This window comes from Trichosporon asahii, assembly GCF_000293215.1.
Source record: "Trichosporon asahii var. asahii CBS 2479 unplaced genomic scaffold scaffold00075, whole genome shotgun sequence".
NCBI lineage: Eukaryota > Fungi > Basidiomycota > Tremellomycetes > Trichosporonales > Trichosporonaceae > Trichosporon > Trichosporon asahii.
In genome coordinates, this window is record NW_014040850.1 from 1349987 (window position 1) to 1371489 (window position 21503).

The 21503-nt window shown below is 60.2% G+C and overlaps 10 protein-coding genes across 10 annotated transcripts; 1 reads left to right on the forward strand and 9 right to left on the reverse strand.

The window, feature by feature from the left end:
- Positions 1–1120: 1120 nt before the first annotated feature.
- Positions 1121–1394, reverse strand: A1Q1_06035 (nucleus protein; the record flags this gene model as incomplete). Its single annotated transcript, XM_014321244.1, has 2 exons — positions 1121–1217; positions 1279–1394. The coding sequence occupies 2 exons, from the start codon at positions 1392–1394 to the stop codon at positions 1121–1123; spliced, it is 213 nt and encodes a 70-aa protein (XP_014176719.1).
- A 3336-nt stretch (positions 1395–4730) lies between these two features.
- On the forward strand, positions 4731–6135 carry A1Q1_06036 (protein disulfide isomerase; the record flags this gene model as incomplete). Its single annotated transcript, XM_014321245.1, has 4 exons — positions 4731–4891; positions 4966–5368; positions 5424–5529; positions 5567–6135. The coding sequence occupies 4 exons, from the start codon at positions 4731–4733 to the stop codon at positions 6133–6135; spliced, it is 1239 nt and encodes a 412-aa protein (XP_014176720.1).
- Positions 6136–6357: 222 nt separating this feature from the next.
- On the reverse strand, positions 6358–8162 carry A1Q1_06037 (uncharacterized protein; the record flags this gene model as incomplete). The annotated part of the gene is made up of 2 exons (XM_014321246.1): positions 6358–7844; positions 7991–8162. The coding sequence occupies 2 exons, from the start codon at positions 8160–8162 to the stop codon at positions 6358–6360; spliced, it is 1659 nt and encodes a 552-aa protein (XP_014176721.1).
- Positions 8163–10327: 2165 nt separating this feature from the next.
- Positions 10328–11070, reverse strand: A1Q1_06038 (uncharacterized protein; the record flags this gene model as incomplete). Its single annotated transcript, XM_014321247.1, has 2 exons — positions 10328–10522; positions 10579–11070. The coding sequence occupies 2 exons, from the start codon at positions 11068–11070 to the stop codon at positions 10328–10330; spliced, it is 687 nt and encodes a 228-aa protein (XP_014176722.1).
- Positions 11071–11126: 56 nt separating this feature from the next.
- Positions 11127–12132, reverse strand: A1Q1_06039 (uncharacterized protein; the record flags this gene model as incomplete). Its single annotated transcript, XM_014321248.1, has 2 exons — positions 11127–11413; positions 11595–12132. The coding sequence occupies 2 exons, from the start codon at positions 12130–12132 to the stop codon at positions 11127–11129; spliced, it is 825 nt and encodes a 274-aa protein (XP_014176723.1).
- A 984-nt stretch (positions 12133–13116) lies between these two features.
- On the reverse strand, positions 13117–14673 carry A1Q1_06040 (SWI/SNF-related matrix associated protein; the record flags this gene model as incomplete). The annotated part of the gene is made up of 2 exons (XM_014321249.1): positions 13117–13927; positions 13970–14673. 2 exons carry the CDS (start codon positions 14671–14673, stop codon positions 13117–13119), a joined length of 1515 nt encoding a protein of 504 aa, XP_014176724.1.
- Positions 14674–15093: 420 nt separating this feature from the next.
- Positions 15094–16023, reverse strand: A1Q1_06041 (uncharacterized protein; the record flags this gene model as incomplete). The annotated part of the gene is made up of 1 exon (XM_014321250.1): positions 15094–16023. One exon carries the CDS (start codon positions 16021–16023, stop codon positions 15094–15096), a length of 930 nt encoding a protein of 309 aa, XP_014176725.1.
- A 68-nt stretch (positions 16024–16091) lies between these two features.
- A1Q1_06042 (nucleus protein) lies at positions 16092–18448 on the reverse strand (the record flags this gene model as incomplete). The annotated part of the gene is made up of 9 exons (XM_014321251.1): positions 16092–16221; positions 16278–16666; positions 16733–16875; positions 16916–17055; positions 17111–17394; positions 17448–17852; positions 17895–17986; positions 18170–18321; positions 18414–18448. 9 exons carry the CDS (start codon positions 18446–18448, stop codon positions 16092–16094), a joined length of 1770 nt encoding a protein of 589 aa, XP_014176726.1.
- A 305-nt stretch (positions 18449–18753) lies between these two features.
- A1Q1_06043 (RNA binding protein) lies at positions 18754–19770 on the reverse strand (the record flags this gene model as incomplete). The annotated part of the gene is made up of 3 exons (XM_014321252.1): positions 18754–19314; positions 19376–19488; positions 19542–19770. 3 exons carry the CDS (start codon positions 19768–19770, stop codon positions 18754–18756), a joined length of 903 nt encoding a protein of 300 aa, XP_014176727.1.
- A 366-nt stretch (positions 19771–20136) lies between these two features.
- A1Q1_06044 (voltage-dependent ion-selective channel) lies at positions 20137–21383 on the reverse strand (the record flags this gene model as incomplete). The annotated part of the gene is made up of 4 exons (XM_014321253.1): positions 20137–20610; positions 20695–20874; positions 21043–21237; positions 21354–21383. The coding sequence occupies 4 exons, from the start codon at positions 21381–21383 to the stop codon at positions 20137–20139; spliced, it is 879 nt and encodes a 292-aa protein (XP_014176728.1).
- Positions 21384–21503: the final 120 nt, after the last annotated feature.

The following is a 21503-nucleotide window of genomic DNA, read 5'->3' on the forward strand; positions in this document are numbered from 1 at the left end:
CTGCATCGGCGGCGCCTTTGGCGGAGACGGAGGCGACGCGAAGCGGCCGGCCAGGTCCATGGCAACCTCGGTCGCAACGTCCTCATCGGGAGGAGGAGGCAGCGCGCGTTGAGGACGAGCCCTCGGTTGACGGGCCTTGTAGGGCAGGTTAGACGGATCGACACCCGACATGATGCTGGGATTTTTCGCGAGTCGCGTCTGTCGATGTCGATGTCGTCGGTAGCGTCGGGCCGAAGCGCAACGGCGTTTACCTCGCGGATCAAGAAAAGGATGGGATTGACAGAGGCGACGGGTCAGGCGGAGGGGAAACAGGGGGTAATGGAGTACTGAGGGAGTGTGGTGGTTACTCGGGTCTGCGATCTGTGGACGAGGTGAGCCAGCCCGATGGAAACACGGAGGAGGGGAGAGACTGGCCAGAACTGGACGACCGAGACACGATAGGGGCGGTAATACGTCACTCTGCCGTGCCTCCACCGTCGGTCACCGCTGACCACCAGCCACGGCCCATTTACCATGCCACCTAATCTGACCTAATCTGGATAATCTGCACGCGTGCGGGGGGCATCGAGCGCAGTTCAAATCTGCATTACACCGCCCAGCTCAGCGACACCAAGCGTCGGTGATGAACGGATCAACTGGTCAACTGGGGATCGTGCATAGCCTTGACCGCCGAGTCGAGACTTGATCACAGGGATGCATGGGCCCGACCTCCTTTAAGAGTCGCACATTCTCATTGTTCAAGCATTGCAATGCAGAGCGGGCAGGGGTACAACTCAACATCAGTTTCAAGACGAGTGCCGGCTGCAGCCACCCGGAACCCACGTACGCCCTCTGCCTCACCTTGGGAGGCGCGGGTTCACCATGTCTGCCAACGCATGCGGCACACGTCAGACGACTACAACGGGGTAACGACAGCAGCTGGAACGACAACCTTACAAGGACACAGATTCATTGATCTACGTTCTACATGAGCGTGATTAGATGGTACAACGAGACTACACAGTGCAATGGGATGGGTAAATGCACGAAGAAACAAAACCCTCTATATCATTGTCCACAGAATGGTTGGTCATGATGGGGGAGTAATGTCATGAAGGCAAATGGCGAATGAGATGTGCGTCTAAGCCTGCGCGATCTTGCTCGCAACAGTGCGCTCACGCTCCAGGCGCTCCTTGTTGGCCTGGAAGGCGGCGTCGCGGCATGCCTGCATACCAGAGCTGGGTGGAGTCAGCGTAATCGCTTCAAGGGATGGATGATCGCATGATCAATCATACTCACCAGTTATGTGTCTCGGGAGTACGGTGAACGCTGCAGAACACCTTGTTGCAGTGCGGGCAGTCACCAGCAAACTTGAGGGCTGCTGACGGGCACTGCGTCGGGGGGTTGGCGGTCATGGGCTTGGGCGACTCGGGAGCAGCGTCCTCCTGGGCCTCACCCTCGGACTTAACCGGGATGTTGTAGATGACCTTGAACTGGCAGCGCTTCTTGGCGGGCCTGTGCGTTTGTGATTGTTGGTAGCAACGAGATACGGGGTTGTTTCGAGGACGAGGCAGTGTTCGGGGTGCCAGTGGGCGATAGAGGGGGGCAGAACGAGCGAAATGCGGACAATCGATACCGGTTCCGAGGAATAATGAGGAAATAGCGTCAGCATCGATGGTCAAACGAGCAACAATGGCAGTGAAGCAACGGGGCCATGACGATCGGTAGCGACGAGAGCCGTTGGGGTGACCTGGAAGGCTCCAATGACGGGTGCCAGTCACGCACTCGTCGCACCGAATTGATCATATTTGCCACCGTATGGTGCAATCCTGCAGTCGGTCCATCCATGAATCCAGCCGATAAGTGGGGTCGGGTGGATGGCGACGTCGGGTAGCGCTTCTGAACTCACATGTTGGGTGATAATTAGCTGGGTGTTGGTATACGAGTGGATCGAGTGGAGAGTAGAGAGTGAGAGAGACGAGAGATGTAGAGGTGGAGAAATGGAGACGGAGGGATGGGTTATAGATAAAGCGTGAGGAGGATGTGGTCGAGTGAGGAGTCGACTCGGCAATTGAGGGACTGTGGTGGTGGTGGGTGAGGGGCGGTAGGGTGGGGTTGGGTTGGGTAGGCTGAGTAAGGGCTTTGACGGAGGCGGCCGGTGAGTGCGCAGAGCTGAGTGCGGTGAGGTGTCGCGCTATCGGGCACGCGGGCACGGCACGGCGGGGTCGTAGGCGTAGACGCAGGCGTAGTAGGCGGTAGACGGTTCTGGTGCTGGGTAGGGGGCCAGGGGGGAGGGGAGGAGGGGAGCGAGTTAGGCTGGCAGGGTAGAGCGAGGGGAACGCCGGCGAGGGGCGGTGAGCGATAGTGACGAGGGCGACTACGGTACGAAGCGGCGGAGCCAGAGGAGCCAGAGAAGCGTGTGGTGTAGGGTTATGATTGAAGATTTGCCGCTCTGGGCGGTGGTTTATTGGGACCTGCTGGGTTCTGCTGGGCCCGGGGTCCTGTGCACCAGCGCACCAGCGTAGCGTCCCTTGTCCCTCGGGTCAACCCTATGGACCCTCAGCTAAGGATCTGCATGCAAGTCACAGGGTAATCTCCTGCGTGCGCCGTGCAATCGAGAGCCGCCGTGCGCCTGCGCTCCAGGGCGTTGGGCACGCGCTAGGCCGACCTGGAACCTCCACTCTCATTCCCACAGCCCACACCACAGCCTCACCCAGCGTGCCACCGTCCTGCTGCCCGCCCCGCCCCGGTGGCAACGCCGCCCCCCTTCTCTCGACCCTTCGGATGCATCTCACCCCTCCACCTCCACTTCCATCTAACAGCCAAGCGGACCACCGGCCACCAGCGCCGCAGTCTAGTGCGCGCCTCGCTTCTATGCTGCAGCCACTGACACCCTCCTGTCTTTCACTGCGACATATCAATTGCATGCATCCCGCCCTATGATCGCATGCATCCCATCACTACGCCGAGTAAGCAGATCTGCCATGCACAGCCGTACGATCCCGCCGATGATGTCGTCTCCCGCCTCCCGGCCGTAGTCGCCGTGGATCGGATCAGGTTGGGCCGAGAAATACAGAATTGGCCGACGGAGTGCACTTCTGGGCGATGGGTGGGTGGAGATTGATGACGCCGGCGTGTGCGATGGGCGTCGAGTGGCCGAGGGTGCCGCCGGGGCTCGGTGAGCTCAGTGGCGCACAGTGGTGCGGTGGCTCGGTGGGCGTAGAGGGGTGGACACTTCGGTCCGCCATCCACAAGTGGCAACTTAGTGGTCAAACAATGCGATCGCCGTCACTGGTGAGTGGAGTGCATTCAGTCGTCTGCTCTTCCTGGCCCATTGCGCTCCATGCCTCCATGCTGCTGTCTGTCGGGCCGTCATCCGCCACTGCGTCACTGCTTCTGCTGTCAGATCGATGTACGATGAGTGTGACTGACAAACGGGCAGGGCAGGGGTGAGGGGCGGAGCTACGCGATGTCTGACATGCTTTGAACAGGCTGCCCAGTGATGCACAACGCCCCTGGCATTGCAAGCAAGCTCGGCGCCACTCCACTGCGACACTACGGCCCTCGTCTCGATCTCCCGCATGTGTGCACCCGCACACAGCGAGGGCTTTCGACCGCGCACTTCCGCAGCCTCATCTGCGCCTGCTGACGCCTCCGACCTCATGCTCAGCCATGCATCCCCACATGCCACGCGACTGTGGAGAGATGTGCCTGAGTGCCTGGCAACACTTCGTCAGCGTGTGGGCGCTGCGCTGCTAGCGCCCAGCTGTGAGATCCGTCATCGATGTTCCTCCGTTCCTTCCTTAGGTTCCATCACGAACGGCTCTGTTAGTCGAAGCTTGTCCCCTTCACCGGTACCTTATTCTGTCCTTTCGGTCTCCGCTCAAAGTCACAGAGTAAACCTTCCACGCGTACTCACTCGCATCGCTGGTCTCATGCATGTCAGCTTGTCAGTCTGCTATGATCCGCTATCATAGCTTGACCGCGCTTCCATTCCTTTCCCTCGGCTGCCGACCCGGCAATTGACGGCTTCGTGCCCACCACAAAACTTGGTTAGTAGCCTCTTGTCTGCGTGTGCCTCATGTGCCGACGGTGCCGACGCAATCGACCCCCATGCATCAGAGGACACACCCCGGCGTCTACATCTAGGTATGGTCGTTGTGGTCGCTTGGACTGAGGGCCTGTGTGCCAGCACCCGCTTCATCGCTCCTCGTCTGTTCCTTCTCGCCGAGGGACGGTCAGACATGCCATACGTGGAGATCGTGGAGACCAGCTCCACGTAAAATAGACCTCCTCACCCACTCTTCCCGTCACACTTCCAGCGCTGATAGTGAGTGAATGTGACGGCTGTCACGCACGCCGGCATTCAAGTGTAATCGCTGGAGCAACGGTGATCATCTGACCTGCACCGACACATAGCCGTTACTAAGGACTATCGCCATTTTACCGTGCGTTCGCGCCACTGCACACTTTGCTGTCAGCTTCCAGCGCACATCAGTGCCGCGCTGGCATGCCAGCATGGCCAGGCATGTCGGCTCGTAAAGTTCTCTTAATCCGCACATTCTTTCATTAGGATGTCGATTACGGGCTGACACTAATGGCTCCACGTGTCGATCGAAACGCCGTGCCTGGCTGTGCTGGCAATCGGCGCTGTCGACCATCCGCAGACTGAGGTCATAGTTGCTTGTTATTGTCGAGTCACCCTCCCACCTTCCCTCAGCTTCATCGTCGTCTAAATTACACAAAACCCAATGCACCTCCCGTCTCTGGCGGTAACGCTGTCGGGCCTGGCGGCTCTCGTCCAGGTTCATGCGGGCATGTACGGCGCTCCTGTTGTCGAGCTCGACGCCAAGTCGTTCAAAGATGTCATGGGCAACGAGCACGCCTCCATGGTTGCCTTCGTTGCGCCTTGGTGAGTGTCTTCCCCGGGGTGAACTCATGCTACCTCTTCTCAGTTACGGATACAACTCGACAACTGACAGACAGGTGCGGACACTGCAAGAACCTCGGACCGGAGTTCACGGCTGCCGCGCAGAGTCTCTCCCCGCTGATCCCTTTCTACACTGTCGACTGCGACGAGGACAAGAACCGCGCTCTCTGCGCGCAGTACGGCGTACAGGGTTTCCCGACGATTAAGGCGTTCCCTCGCGCGGGCAAGGGCTCCGCGCGCGACTACAACGGCGAGCGTCGCCGCGGCGCCCTCGTTGAGTACGCCAAGACGCTCGTCCCCGACCGCGTCAAGAAGCTGCGCGTCGATGGCCCTGCCGAGCCCGTCGTCAAGGGCTTCCTCAAGGAGAAGAAGGACCTTCCTCACGCTCTTCTTGTGCACCCATCTCAGCCCAGCATTCCCTTCCTGTGGAAGGTCCTCGGACACCGTCTCTCGAGCAAGGTGGGCTTAGTGGCTGCGTTTTAGCTAACGGCAGGCTTCTCTCGGATACGTCAAGGACGCTGCTGGTGATGTGCTCGCGATTGCGGACGAGGCGGGTGGTGATGCCCGTCTCCTCTTCTGGCCTGCTGGTGCGGACCAGGGCTCCGTCGAGGTTTACAAGGGTCAGTTTTTCAGTGCCCGTCCGTAACTGACAACCAGGTCCCATGAAGTTTAACCCTCTGCTCGAGTGGCTCGAGGCCGCGCTCAAGGGCGACATCCGTCCCACCGAAGAAGAGGAGAAGGAGAAGCCCTCCGGCTCCAACTCGGGCTCGGCGAAGAAGGCCCAGTCCGGCGAAAGCGAGGCTGAGCGTCGTGCCCGCCTCCGTGCCAAGATGGACGAGGCCGAGCGCCGCGACAAGATCCGTCGCGAGAAGCTCGCTGCCCAGCGTGCGGCACAGCAGGCCCAGTATGATGAGGACGAGGAGAACGCTTCGGGTACTGAGACGGCTCCGGACGCCGAGCCGGCCGAGGATGCAGATGACGAGGTTGCGGCTGAGGAGCCTGGCGTCGCCGAGCCGGTCGAGAGCGAGGACAGCGAGGTTGCTGACGGCGTTGTCGTGGAGGAGGGCGCCACGGGCACTGAGAGCGCGCCCGATGCCGAGCCGGCTGAGGACGCTGATGACGAGGTTCGCATCGAGGACGAGGACGAGCTCGAGGAGCCAGTCGAGGATGACGATGAGGACGAGGAGGAGGAGGAGGAGGAAGAGTTCGAGCACGACGAGCTCTAACCATCCCCGCAGAGCCACATTAAACACTACTGTGCACACTGTCTACCCCGGATGTGTGTTCCTCATTTCTATGCATACAACATAAGGTCATCCAATCACTTACGTCAATCTTGCTGATTAATTGCCAAGCTAACTAAAGACTATGAAACTTATGCCTAATAACTCCTCCGACTCTCGTTAGACTCATCCCAACCCATCCCTATGTACTTTTACTCGTACTGATTACGCCTTGGTCTCAGCGACCTCCTGGACAGAGGACTGGTCGCTGCTGTCCTCACCGATCTCGGCGTGGGCGAGCTCAAGGAGACCGCCGAGATCGCGAGGACCAGTAAAGTTCTTCCTACCGTCGACCATCCAGGTGATGACGGACACAATGCCGACGAAGCCGAACACGGCGACGGCGTAGTTCATGCTGCTTCCCGTGGCGGGGAGCTCGGGGGGGAAGAGGAAGAAGACGGTGGTGACGAGGGTGAAAGCGAGGCCGACGACGTTGCAGATAGGACCCCAGACGGGGCCGAGGGAGAACGAGGGCTCGCCCGCGAACGACTTGGGGCGGAGGAGCTTGCGTCCGCGAATGAGAATGAGCGCGACGGGGATAGAGTACGAGACGTTGAGCGAGATAACCGACGACGAGAGAATGGCGTTCAGCGCACTGTCGCTGCCGAGGTAGATGCATCCGAAGAGGATGACGAGGGCGGCATTGAGCAGGATGGCGGGGACGGGAACGCCGCGCGTCGCCTTGGCAAAGAGGCGCGAGAAGGGCATGCCGCGGTCGCGCGCAAAGGCCATGGTCATGCGCGACGAGGCGGTCAGGAGCGCCTGCGCCGTGAAGGCCATGCACACGATGGAGAAGACGGAGAGGCAGACGCCGCCAACCACAGACCCAGTGCCCTGGTGCAGCGCCTCGATGAGCGCGCCCGCCTTGGAGGTGTTGACGACGTCGACGTCCTTGATGCAGAACAGGAGCGAGACGAGGAACACGAACCCGGTCGCGGCGCCGATTCCGACACTGGCCATCATGACGCGGGGAGCGTACACGGACGGACGCGGCATCTCGTCCACCATGTGCGAGACGGCGTCATAGCCCGTCAGGCCGAAACAGGCCTGCAGCAGGCCGAGGATCCACGCGCATCCGTCCGGCCAGCCGGTCTCGTTCGTGAACTGCGTGAAGACAAACTTGCCGCTGGCAAAGTTGCCAGAGGAGCAGGACAGGATCGTGATGACAATCACGGTGAGACCCGTCAGGGACCAGAAGATGGCGAGCTGGTTGAGGCCAGGCAGAAGGCGCAGGCAGAAGAGGTTCAGTGCCAGAGCAATCAGGGCGTAGCCCGTGTACACGACGAAGATGTGCCAGCGCTCAGGCTCGTAGTCGGGGTGCGCGAGGGCGTAGGCGCCCGTGATCAGCTGTCCCGCGAGAGACGAAGCAGTGGCGGCAAGAGCAATCCAGCCACAGGTCGAGAACCAGCCGGCCACCCAGGAGAGAGAACGGGCGATCGAGGGAGGGGCAAGCAGGTAGGTCCAGTGGTACTGACCGCCCGAGGTGGGGTAGACGGCACAGATCTCGGCCATGGAAGCAGCCATGCAGAGGTTACCGACGAAAGAGGGGAGAATGCCCCAGACAACGGCGACAGGACCACCAGAGGGAAGCGCAAGCGAGAGCGAAGTGCTCATCGCCGTCCACGAGTTGAGGATGGCATAGGCCATACCGACTGCATGTTAGTTATCTCATGCCCATACTATGTTTCCATCTCATGCTCTGTCTCCGCACCACCGATGTTCGAGTGGTGGAGCCCAGATACATTCTGAGCAGGTGATGGTCACGACTAGCCTGTGGCTAGTGTTCAGCTCCACTCACTCAGTGAGATGAACCTAAAGTTCCTCGGCGCCGCATCGGGGTCGACCGCGACTTGAGCCTCCTTGTCGCCATTGTCGTACGGGCCCCACGCGTGCTGCCCGACGCGGACAGACTCGACGACCTGTGCGGTCGAGTAACCCTTGTCCTGTTGCTGTTGCTGTGTTGTCGCCATCGTTAGTGGTGGCGAACGAAAAGGTCAAATGTGTGAAGAGGGGGGAGAGCGATATTTGACCTTTTCAGCTCGCGCCTGTATATATCTGGTAACAGTTCCAGCTGGATAAACTGGGGGAACGGCTCACCGGCCATTCGGGTTCCGCACGATCTGGGACGCATTCCCACTACTGGCAAGAACAGCAAGGAGCTCCGGTGCGGAGTCCGGGGCTGCAATCGCCAGGGTGCGAAGCGGTGGGGAGGGGCTCTATCCAGATCGGAAATTCTAGGTGGGGAGCAGTGGGGATGAGCCAAGAAAAGCCATCACACTCCAGCAGAAGCCAGCAGGAGGCAGAAGCGTATCTGGGAGTCCGCTGACGACTCGCGCTGATTGAAGGATGAGCCTGGGAGGGGACCTGGGGGTCATTCGAAATCGCAAATCATGCCGCCGGCTCAGAGATACCGGCAACCACCTCCCAGGGAAGGGGTATCCACCCGGGATCTGGAGGCTTGGAGGCGCTTGCCCGTGTCCAATTCCAGCAGCGCAGCAAGCCGTACTACCAGTATCTCCGCAGGCCCGCCAGGCCCGAACGCAGCAAGGTTAGACACCGCTCCACTGCTGCTCTGCGGTACCCGCCGAAGCAGCTGATCAAAGTCGGCACAGCGGGCCGGAGACGAGCTCGGCGTTCTAAAAGTTGCTCTGCAACACATGAAATTTCTTGCCTCATCTCACACAAGCTGACCATTCGTGACATCTCCGCATCTTTCACTCGCCGCAGACTGACATTTCCTCTGCAGATTTCGGAACTCGCCCGCCTCGCTCGACTCGCCATTGCCTGCCCTGTGCAGAGCGGCCCCGCAATGCATCGCAAAAACCTCGCCGGCCTGGCCGAACACCGAATCAGCATGCATACTCTTGTGGAACGTAGGCACGTCAACTCGAGATAAAATCTGACCTTTCTTGCCGAAGATCTGACCTTTTCGGCAGGTCGGCAAGCAAAATCTGACCTTTTCGCTTGGATTTTGAAATTTGCCACTGAGAGCCCGTATCTTTGAGGGGTTGTCTGGTCCTGATTGTCCCTGGATTCCTGCTCTTCGATGCTCTCGATCCTCTCAACGCGACTGGATGGCGCCACCCTGCGATGATCCGAGAACTTCTGCAGCTATTCTCGGACCTGCACAAGCCGGTGCACGTGCCCGGCCCTGGGCGGCCCTTGGCATCAGCTTCACTGGAAACGGCCATGTGATATCGTAGAACCTCTGTTTGGATCTGCATCTGCTTGTGGTTCTGCAGAATTTCGCGATCGGCCGTCCCGTTCCCGCTACGCATCGCTGTTGGTTCTCCCGTACGCACCTCCGCGCTCTTGGCGGGGCTAGCGAGCCCCGCGATGACGGAGGACGGAGCCCAGCAATGCGATTGCACGAACGCCTGGGACGGTGGTGGGGTGCTTTCTCGCACCAAGTGTGTGATGCCTGCCATCATCGGCGGCCAATCGACAGCCCAGGTCGTGTGAGCTTAATTGTTGACGGAGGGCCCTCCGCCGTCGGGGCCACATTCTGCAGTTCATCGAGCTGACCAAATTGCTATTAGCAGCTGGGGAGCACAAGATGCGAGCGTATCTTGGCGAACGAGTTTCGAAACTGCGGTTCCAGTAAACCCGTCCGTGGGCGGATTTCATATCAGATGTGGACGAAGACGGAATGCCAAGGTCGACGGCTGACGTGCTTGTGCTGCTCGCCAGCGCAATTCAAGCGTATAAATAGTGACGAGCACTATGCTTTGCTGCTCGATACTCGTTCTGCATCGGTTCCAAACGGACTATGCTCTCCACCGTGTGTGCTGGGTATCGTCAGTCAGAAAGGTTTCAACGCAGATGTGGGGCCCCGGGGATGTCTTCCCGATGTCAACATTCGCCAGACCATTTCGTGGCCGACTTCCTCCTCGCTACGCATTCAACACATCGCTCTCCACTGCATTGACATTATAACCGGTAAACCATCTCAAAGGAAATTACCAGGGATGGCTACATACAGCAGTGCGGCAGACCTGCCGCGAATGGTCTTCCAGAAACACTGAGCTTGTGAGAGCGTTCCGGCGTTTCGAACGAAGTTGCATACACAAGAAAGTCGCTCTTATTCAGGTTCCCGTACCTGTCATTGCTGCTACCACTGTCCAAGTTACTGCCGCTACATATCGCTGTCACTCTCCATCTCGACCTGGCTCAGCTCAGGAGAGTCGCTCTGGCGGGGTGAAGGGTGAGTTAAAGGCAAATCGCCAAGCCAGGCAAGTAAGAGGTCGAGGGAGGAGACAGCGGGCAAGGCAGTCTTTTCGAAGGAATGGTTCTGGAGCTGGGCGTTAGTCTCTTCGGCTCGAATCGAAGGCTACTACGTTATCAAGCATGTAGAGCAAGTGGGGAGCCAGTAACGGGAAGACTTACACAGTCGCGCATTCGCTTCGCGACCTCTACCTTGGGCTCCTCTTTTTCATCTTTCCCACAGTACGCTTCTTGCCCGCAGGGGCATGGGGTCTGCCTCGCGTCGCTCCAGTGGGGCATGCGCACATCGAGGGACAGCTTCGCTCCGAGCTCGTGCGGTTCCATCAGACGCTGCTCCGCCTCTGACACGTTTGGGATGCCTTTCCGCCCGTTTGTCCAGCGAAAGAGCGACCGCTTCAGCTGCCGCACCATTGCGGTGTACGCTCCTTTACAGCTGCAGTTGAGGCTCGTATTATGCCCCACATTGACAATCTCGAGGACACGCCGAGGGGCATCCTCGGCAACGAGCTCGCCACGCTCGCCCAGCCCCGCGAGCCGGCCCTTGCGACGCCAGTACTCCCTCCCGTCGACCCAAGGGATGAACTCTGCAGCCGTTCCCAAATGTCGCGGCCGTTGCAGGTGCAGAGCGGCTCCCCTGTATAATCCACTGGGCATGCTTTGTCGGGCACGTGGCCGCCGTGTGTGTCCGCAGGGGTTGCGGCCATGATGCGCTACTTCTCCTCGGGCGACGGCCAAGCCATCGGGTCGATGGCTAGAGGACAGTTGGGCTCGGCCTCGCTCTCGTCCGAGTAGAAGTGGAACCCGTGCAGCGTCACATTCTTCGGCCGCAGGAGCTTCATGAGCGCATCAATGCCGCGCGGCGCACTCAAGAGCACGTGGACCCTCCTTCCCCGCCGCTCCTGAAGCTCCCTCACCATCCTCAGCTCTTCTCTGTTGAGCCCGGGCCGGAGCTCGAAGTGCGACGCCGCTGAGCCCAAAGCCCTCACGTCTTCCAAGCCTGAGGGACGTCCGGTCAGCGCCACACGCTTGGCGACCTCCATCAGGGGCCCCATTATGCACTGTTGGGATATCCGGGCGCATCTCCCAGAGCACCAAGACGGATGCGATTGCCATGAGCAGACGGGGAGGAGGATAAGAGACGCACACGTGCGAGGGGCGACAGCCCCGCAGCAACTCACGTATCGGATGATCGCCCCCGGCCGACATGTTGAGGAAAGAGGAAGCTGAAATGTGCAGACTGTCCAAGGACGAGAACAGTGGCGCATCTAAGCCCATCCCGGGAGCGAAGTGCTTGCGCTCGATGCAGTCGCGCAAAACATCGTTGTCCGACACTATGCCGACCGTCGCCTGCCGTACGTTGCGCAGAAGTTGCTGCTTGGTCCCCGAGGCGTGTTCGAGACCAGCCAGGAAGGCGGGGAAATTGTCGTCGATAGTGACCTCCCGGTACAGCACGCACGCCGCCACATCATAGGCCAGCGACCCAGTCTGGAGGACAGCCGCCAGAGTCCCGAAAGCCTTGTCGTCGGCCAAGTGCTCACAAATCTCCTCCAGAAGCTCCATGGGGATAAGACGCTCGCTGGACGCAGAGACTGATTTGCCCCTTTTCCTCGCGTTCCTCTTGGCCTTCGACCTTACCTTCGACTTGGCCCTCGAATCTGTTTTCGATGCGACCTTCACGCCCGACTGAGCCGAACTGTCGCTAAGCAGTTGAGTCATTATGTTCTATCTCTGATTCTGTTGGCTCAGCATATGCGAGATGTCAGTATACCCACTGTGACGCGCTCATAGGAAAAGCTAGTAGTAGGAGAATGTCGCCGAAGGGGCGCCTTTTATCGCCTTCCTCGCGTCGCCGCGTCGGGGGAGGCAAACATGACAAAGGGGGCTCCGGCTGAGGGGAGTGAACATGACGAGGAGGGCTCGTGCAGGCGGTCAAAGCTGCAACGCGTCGGCGGTGAGGCAGCCGGAGTAGAGTGCCCGGTCCTCCGTGGGGTCGATACGCCGGTGGCGCCTGAACTGTACATGAACTCTCTCATGTGTCTGTGCGATAAGCCCATCTGGTACACACCCCAGTCAGCTAGAGTGGATCATCACCCCAGGTCAACAATTTCAAGCCATCGCTGCCTCAACGCTACAAACGCATAGATGATGCCATTTGCTGGGTATCTTCTCCATATGTCAATCTAGCCTTCTGCAGTTGCGAAGGAGGTGTAGCTGTGCTCTGCCTCTGGCAACAAGAAACTGAATTTCATCGACCTCGAACCAACCACCTTAAAGTGATGAATCCTGATCAGACTGGATGACTGGGCTGTCTATGCTCCATGCCGGAGGACGGAAAAAGTTTGCAGCGCACTCTTGCGTCCTGAAGACCGCCTACGGAGAGCAAGCGCGATTTAGCCGTGGAGTTCTTGCGGTCGCTGTGGACCGACGACCCCAGTGGCTTGAAACGCGGCCTGGTACTGCGCGCGCCCGCAAGGCGAGACTGACAGCCGCTGTCGTAGAAGATTAGCGGACTATACATGTCCTCCAAGCCCTCAGTAGTATCCCTTGAGACATTCATGGAAGAGATAAACTATACGTCTGCGTCTAAGTTCTACAAGCTGGCTACACTGTCCCCAAGTTCTCGTCTTAATGTCCTCCCCCCCTGCCACGCCACCCTCCTTCCCTGCTGCTCGCACTACTCGCTCCGCTGGAGGGGTTCGCCTATCTCCTCCTCTTACTCGTATGCAGCGTGCGCATGATACGCCGCGCCTCACGGCTCCGCTCCTGCTCACGCTTGACCATGTCGTCGTGGCTGATCTCGAACAGGAGGGGCGAAAATTCGTCCCTCTCCCACCAGTCGCGCCACACACCCACGAGGCCCTTGGCTCCCGTGCGCGAGTTGGTCTTGGGCTGTCCTCCTGTCCGCTCCCACTTGGCCTGTTCTCCGGGATGCGTCTGCGCGAAGAGGTCCATCTCGAGCGCGTCGCGCTTGTGCTTGATCAGCTCCTCGTGGATCGCGTGCGCGACTATGGGCACCGCCTCGCCCGTCAGGCCGAGCTCGGCGCAGTAGTGCCGCGCAAACTCTGCTGGCGGCAGGGGAGAGGACAGGTCCCACTCGATGCGGTCGCGGAGCACGTGCTGGAAGATCTGCAAGTCGAGGTTGACGATGATGCGGCAGTCGGGCTCGGGGTACTCGTCGTCGGCAGGAGACTCGTCATCCGAGAACACGACGTCGTCGGGCGTCACATCGCGCGTAGCGAGGTCAATTGCGACCGCATTCTGCTGCTCCTCGACCTGCGACATGATGAGCTCGGCTATCGTCGCGGCGTTGTTCTCGTGGATGCCGACGTCGTGGCAGAAGATGGTCGCAAACTCGAACGGCTTGACAAACGGCTCGGACGCATTCCACAGGAACCGATCCTTAATCTTGAGTCCCTTGCCTTCCCCGTTAGGGTCGGGAATGTCGTAGTCGATGCTGATCGGGACGAGCGCCTCGGCGCGTCCCGCCTCCGCCTGAAGCTTTTCCTCGGATCTGTCGTCAGCTCCAGTAGCATACACGGACAGCTGTACTCACTGCACCTCCATGCGCGACCGCGGCGCGAGCGAGCTCGTGACACGCTCAGCGGGTACGCGGTCACCGATCCACGTCCACGTCTTTGCCTGCTCCTCGCGCTTTTTGCGCTTGATGACTTTCTGCTGCTGGACGAGGTCATCCTTCTTCCTCTTCCTTTCTCCATACGTGTCGTCATCCGGGTCAGACGCAGCCTCTTCAATCTCCTCCTCGCTTTCCTCCTCCTCCTCATCCGAGCTCTCCTTCTCGGCATAGTTGACCCGTCCTGCACGACGCCCGCTAAGCGTCGTCGTCGTGGTGCGGCTTAACCGGGGCGCGGGGCTGTCCGTCCTGGGCGTGTTGGCGCCAGAACTCCGAGCAGCTTCGTCGATATCGAACTGCTCGCTCCAGGCTTCACGCTCTTTCGGTCCGCCCTCTGCATTCTCAGGCTGCATCAGCGACGTGACTCCCGTCCGCAGACGCGACGGGTACGTCGTGAACAGGCCCTGCGTCGCCGGCGGGGTCTGCAGTGTCGGATCAAGCGTGCGCTGTCCCGGCGGAGGAAGGAAGAAGCCGAGCGGTCCGTCGGGATACTGCAGCGGCAGTTGGTAGACCTGCGGCCGCTGGGGCTGCGCGTGCGCCGCATGTTGCGGGTGAGCTTGCGGCGGGTATCCTGGTCGCGGGGCATGCGTCGGAGGTCGCGTCGGGGTCGCGTACTGGTACGGCATGGGTTCTGAAGGTCAGCTACGAGCAAGCGAAAGCGCAAAGCAAGTGACGCAAGAGTCAATGGGAGGGGACACCGAGGGGGCTCAGGATGGACGGCTTCATCCATGGATTCATGGGCCAGAGGATGGCCGATCAATGGGAAGATCTCGGAGAAGTCATGAGGGAAGGCAAGGGTACGCACGCTTGTACTGCGGCTGCATGATGGGCACGGCGGGGACGGGGGTGTGTGAGTTTCCCCTGCTCCGTGTCTGGCGTTGGGGGTACGCCATGTTGAGGGGTGTGTGTGGCGGAGGATCAGGAAAGCGGATCTGGATGGATGGCGGCTTCGCCACGGACGGACGTTGTTGTTGATGCTTGCGCGCTATAGAGTCTGGACGTGTTGAGAACCACCGAGTTGTGGTGAGCCACCCATTGTCGCGTCGTTAACGGGGTGGATGGAATAAGGTTGGTCCAACATGAGCTGTTGGCTGGGTGAGCGGTGAGCGGCTGTGGCCGGTCGACTCAGCCGGCCCCGGTCTAGCTCGGCAATGAACGTCCACCTCGTCGGAATAGCTGACTGATCCATCTCTGTCTTCCTTCTTCACCCTTTCCCCTCTACAAAACAAACAGCAATGTTCACCGGACTCGTAAGCTGGTCTGATGTGACCTTTAGCTAACCCCAGGTCGAGCACGTCGCGACCGTCTCGCACGTCGAGCCCTCGACCTCGAGCACCGAGCACATCTTCACGATCAGCGATGCGGCGCCGATTCTCGACGACTGCCACATCGGCGACAGTATCTGCTGCAACGGCGCGTGCCTCACGGTCCTGACCTTTGACAAGGACAGCTTCAAGGTCGGTCTTGCGCCGGAAACCCTCTCGAGGACCAATCTCGGCGACTTCAAGCCCGGGGACAAGATCAACGTTGAGCGCGCCATGGCCGCGCACTCCCGATTCGGCGGACACATGGTACAGGGCCACGTCGACGGCGTGGCGACGATCAAGAAGGTCGAGCCCGACGGAGCGTCCCTGCGGTACACCTTCGCGTTGGACGAGAAGGACGCAGCGATGATGCCCTACCTCGTCGAGAAGGGATTTGTCACCGTCGACGGCGCCAGTCTCACGCTCACATTTGTCGACGACAAGAAGCTCGAGTTTGGCATCATGCTCATTGCGCACTCGCAGGAGAAGCTCACGCTCTCCAGTAAGAAGGCCGGAGACAGGGTCAACATCGAGGTCGACTGCGCGGGCAAGTACATCCTCGGACACGAGAGCCGGATTGCGGACCTGATCCAGCGCGTCGTCGACCGCAGGCTCGAGGAGCTCGGTGTGCTCAACAAGTAAAAGACGTAGATACTGATTGTACATTTTCATTTTGCATGGGTCTGAAGATATGGACGTGGGATGCGAGCTACGAAGGATCTGACCGTGCTCGCGTAAGTTTATGACGGAGCATACGGCGCAAAGGCCTTCTTAAACTTCTGCGCGTCGTCCTTGTCATCGCCCTCAGACTGCACGCAGTCCTTCCAGTTGACGCGGTGATGCAGCCCCAGGATTCCAGCAAGCACCATGCTGTCTGTCAGCTTCCTTTCTCACTGCCTACAGCTCTGTCTCCCTGCCGTACTCACCGGCCAAACTGCAGGTCAAAGTTGCCCTTGAGCAGATGCACCATTTTCGTGCCATCCGGACACTCGACCTTGAAGTAGTTGCCCGCGGGGCCGACGCGTGCGAGCGCGCGCTCCGGCTCGTCCTCCCATGCCAATCCTGAGGCCTCGCCAGCCTTACGGAACGCCTCGGCGACGCCGGGCCCAAGTTCCTTCGGCACAGGTATGACCTGGACGTGGGCGTGCCCGCCGCGGCCGGCCAGGCGGCCCACCTCGAACGCGACGGGGACGGCGCCGTAGGCCGCGTAGCAGTCGCGGAGGGCGGATTTGTACGCTTCCACCTCCGAGACGATCTCGAGGGCATCGGACGCCGGGATGGAGAGCAGGGTCGGGTGGTGCGCGATGGGAATGATCTGGGGTCAGCTGATGGAGTTGGACGCACAGCGGTAGTGCCAAAGGGTGGGGAAGACAGGACTTACCAAGACGTGGCCACCACCCGGGACCAGAGGCGCCGCGCCGTGTGTCGGGATTAGCTGTCCCTTCGGCAACGTGACGTAGGTCTCCTTCCCAATGCCGACAATGAGGTGCTTCGTCACCTTGGGATTGGAGAGGCAGAACCAGCCTGATTGTAAGTTTAATGCAGATGCCGAGACAACTCACACTCTGCAGGTCCCAGCTCCTTGCGCTTCCCCCGCTGCTGCTCCCTCTCGCGCACGACAGAGCAGTCCTTGACGTAGTGCTCCTCCTTGGCGCCACACGCCTTGCAGACATATCCAGCGGGTGGCGGCCGTCCGCGTCCCTTCTGGGGACAGTCGCGGATGTGGTGCTCGCTGCTCTGGCAGATCTTGCACACATACCCCTCGCGGGGTTTTGACGGGTCGCTGCTCTCCTTGTCCTTGTCGGCGCGGTCGGGACACTCCTGAATCCAGTGGCCCGGGATATGGCAGATCTTGCACACGTAGCTGTCGGGCGGCGGGCCGCGGTCCTTCTTCTCCTCGGTCTTGCCGCGCTTCGCGTCGCCCTCGGCCTCGTCGCCTGCGCGCTTCTTACCCGCCGAGCCGCTTGGCATGGTCTCAGTGGGTTGGGAGTCGCATTTGCTGGCCGCACCGGGGGCGCGGTCGTTGCCGTCTGTGGGGGCAGACTCGTCGCGTAGAACCACTGTTGTCAGCTTCGACCGTGCGTCGCAAAGCTCACCCGAGCAGGCTTGCCTCCGTCGGCGATCGCGCCAAGGGGACCAAGCTTGATCGCCCGCGTCCACCGCTCATCCTTCCCACTGGGTCCCGGCCAGCCAAACGGCTCGCGCTCCCAGAATCCGGGTCCCCCGGACCAGAAGAGATACCGCGGGCGAGAGGCCTTCACCACATCTGTCAAAGGCGGGGCGGGGTTGGCGAGCTGCACGCCGGAGGTGGAGAAGGAAGGGGAGAGAAGGGACAGAGATGGTGGAGGCGAAGTTGTCAGCAGCACATCGACGCCCTGGAAGGCTGACGGCAGGGCTGAGGCCGCGTCCTTCGCGGCGGACAGCGAGCCGTCTGCTGCAGGCGACAGGACAGAATGCGACAGCACGCTCTGGTTGCCCGCCTTTGTCATCACGGGAGACGTCTGCGACTGTTGTCAGCTATGCATTGGCGACCATGAGCTCACGTTGTCATGAGAAGCGAACGTCGCCTCGTCATACGCCCCTCCGACCGCAGCGATCTTCAGCCCCTGCGCCGTAGTCAGGATGTTCGACTTGCCTGTGTCTCAGTTAGGTTCGCGACACGTCAACTTCCAACGCACCGATGAAGACGAGGTTCGGCGCAACCTCCGGTCCACTAGCCAGTGACTCCTGTACGCTCTCGGGGAGCGCATTCCTCCCGACCGTGAAATATGTTGAGACCGGCACTGGTGTCAGTTGCATACTTGAACACTGAACTCACGGCTGATGCCGCTCAGTTCTGAGCCGTCGCTATCCGCCTTAAATAAGTCGCCGACGACGATGCACGCATCAAAGGGACCATGCTTCGCGTTAATGGCCTCGACCTTCTGCTGCAGTGTCGTGAGCTGGGACAGTGGCGAACCGATTGCCAAACTGGACGTCAGATGATGCGAGGCGCAGGTGGTGCGGGGACACAGGAGGCGCAACGTCAGCAGCTGAACACGAGACGTCGCACAGTTACTCACATCTTTGCTGGCTCTGGCTGTGCGGCAGACACCATTCTGGCGAGGGTGATGGTTGATGCGGTTCCAGATCGTCAAGACTGGATCGAGATTTGAATAATGAAGTCACTCGAAAGCCAAACACGGACTGCTGGGCAAGTCCGCTTACACATGGACTGTTTTCGTGTTCTTGTGTGAGGGCACCGTGTCATAATGTCAAGAAACAAACTGCTTGCATGCATCCTTTATGTATTACAAAGCCTTCTTCTTGCCTGCTCCTGCTTGTATCAAGGGTCCAGCAGTTATCGGCGGGGACTGGCGCTGCGCGGCGAGCGAGAGCGCGTGCGCGAGCGCGAGCGGCTCCTCATACTGGCACTGCGATCACGCCGCGGGCTGAGACTCCTAGAGTAAGATCGACGCGGGCTGAAACTGCGGCTGCGGCTCCGCGAGTAGCTCCTGCTCCTACTCCTCCTCGGCGACAGGCTCCTCGAGTAGCTTCGGCGGGGCGAGCGGCTCCGGCTGCGAGCACCGCGAACATAGTCCGGGCTACGACGCGGAGGCGCGCGGCGGTATGGGGGCGAACGCGAGCGCGAGCGCGAGCGAGGTCGATACACATCGCCACCGCGACCACGGAAGTCACGCCCTCCGCCACGACCGCCACCGAATCTGTCTCCACCACGACCACCGAAGTTGTTGCGCGCGCCAGGGCCGTAGGCGGGTGGAGGGCGACGGTCAAAGCTGCCTCTCCTGGGCGAAGGCGAGCGGCCGTAAGGAGAGGGAGACCGCCGGCGATGCGGGGGAGGGGAACGACGCCAGCCTCCGCCGCGTCGCGGAGAAGGCGACCTCGAACGGAACGAGCCTCGGCGCGGAGGAGGCGGGGAGCGCCTCGCAATGGGCGACGGCTGGCGAGGAGGCGGCAGGGGGTCTGGGGAGATCTGGATGTCAGTTGGTTATCCTCGCCCAAGGTCGAAGCCAATGCTACTCACTTGCACCTTCAGCACCGATCCGTCCAGAATTCCTCCATCCATGCAGCGCACAGCCTCCTCAGCCTGATTCGGGCGGTCGAACTCGAGCGCCGCCTTACCTCTGTTCAGACCGGCTGGGGGGTCAGCTACCAGTGGCCAAGCTCTAACTGAGGGGGCATATACTCACAAACCTTGAATACGGGGAGGTCAAGACCAGTGACTCTACCGTAGAAGCCGAAGATCTCACGGAGGTGGCCGGGGTGGACATTTTTGGTTAAACCGTCAATGACGATGACGCGCGAGCCCGAAGCGCTGCCTCCAGCAGAGGGAGCTCGGGGCGACATAGCGACATCGCCGTTGCGGCGCGGGCTGGGCGTCAACGCTTTCGGCGATCTTGAGCGACCGCGTTCGGACATGGTGGGATGGATGGGTAGATTGATGGGGACGAGGATGTTGCAACGAGTGTGTGACTGACTTTCAGTGGTTTCTGTTCCTCAATCGGTGGAGGCCATGGAGGCAAAACCGTCATGGCTTCCACACATCCACACTGGAATGAGCCTAGCCCAGGCACCTTTTCGTCAACATCCGCATGCGATCGCGCTAGTCACCATCCCATCTGTTGACACGAAAACATGCAGCATTCGATCATTCGATCTCCCTCCGGGTGCTGTCAGTCATGCTTTCACTTCGTTGCAGCCTAATATGCTTCTTGTTATACTACTGCATTGACACGCTGTATAATCCATGATCCCGCGCGCTCCTGCTCCCTACAAATCTCTAGCTTACGAGTTGAAGGTGAACGAAGCACCGACCTTGTGGGCAGCGGCGCCGGCGGTGGCGTCGTTGAGCTTGGTGGTGTCGAGGGCGAGGCCGAACGAGGCCTTGACGCCGGGGCGGAGAGCCTGGGTGTAGCCGAGGACAAGGACACCAGAGTTGTTGATCTTGGCCTTGACGAAGGCGGCGTTGTCAAGGTAAGCCTTGGCACCGACCTCGAGCGAGACACCGCCGGTGGTCGACTTGGTGTCGTAGACGGCCTTGGCACCGGCCTCAACGTCCTTCGAGACCTTGTGGTAGTACGAGGCAGCGAAGGTGGAGAGGTTGCCGAGACCGTGGAGGGTGACGGCGTACTCGGGGGCGGAGAAGCCGAGGGCAGCAGCGTAGCGGGTGATGGCACCGGCCTGGACGTCGTACGAAGCCTCGGCACCGACAAGGAAACCGTCGTGGCCGACAACGGCGTCAGCGGTGAAGGTGGGGCCCTTAAAAAGTCAGTTCGCCTATTCATCCATTCAGACGGAGCGCGCTAAAAAGTACGCGGCTCGTCGTCGTCGTCGCAAACTCACCTTGAAGATGTCGGCGGTGGCACGGGTGTGGAGCGAGGGCTGCTTGTAGATGGCAGTGAGGACGGCAGCCTTGGTCGACTTGGCGGGGTTGAGGGTGGTAGCGAGGTCGAGCTTCAGGCCCTTGGCGATCTGGTTCTCGAGCTCAACCTGAGTGCGGAGGAGGTTGGTGGTGGTCCAGGCCTGTTGCGAGTCAGTAGTGTTCGCAATGTCATCAGTCTCCGGGTCATCATTGGCGCGGGTCTCTGATCCCCTTCGGAAACCGGAAATATAGGGCCCATTTCCGTCTTTTTATGATCCGAGTTTGCCCTTGCCTATTGAGAGCCTTGGGAGCATCGAATTGATACGCACCTGGGTAACGGTGAGGCCGTTCTTGAAGTCGACGTACTTGCCCTCAATGTCACCGTTGATGACGTTGGACTTGGAGTCGCGGGTGCCAGCGACCTTGAAGGCAACGTTGGAGGGGGTGAGGGTCTTGACCTCAAGGGAGGTACCGTTGATGGGGTAGTCCTTGAGGAGCAGGTCCGACGAGGACTTGCCGAGGTCCTACGGAAAGTCAGTTCACGTCTCGCGAGAAGCGCATCTTGGAGGTGACCGCAATCGGGCTTGGGTCGTTGTCCGATTGAGCCGGAGCGGTCGATCCATCGTCTGTCGGAACTTACCTTCCAGGAGGGGGGAACGGGCTGAGGCATGGTGACTGAAACGAGTTAGCGACGCGTTTTGATGGATGACGTCTGATGATGTAGTGTGCGGGTGGGCAGGGAGTAGGCGATGTGCTTGGGAAACTCGACTGACCTAGAGAATGCAGGAGG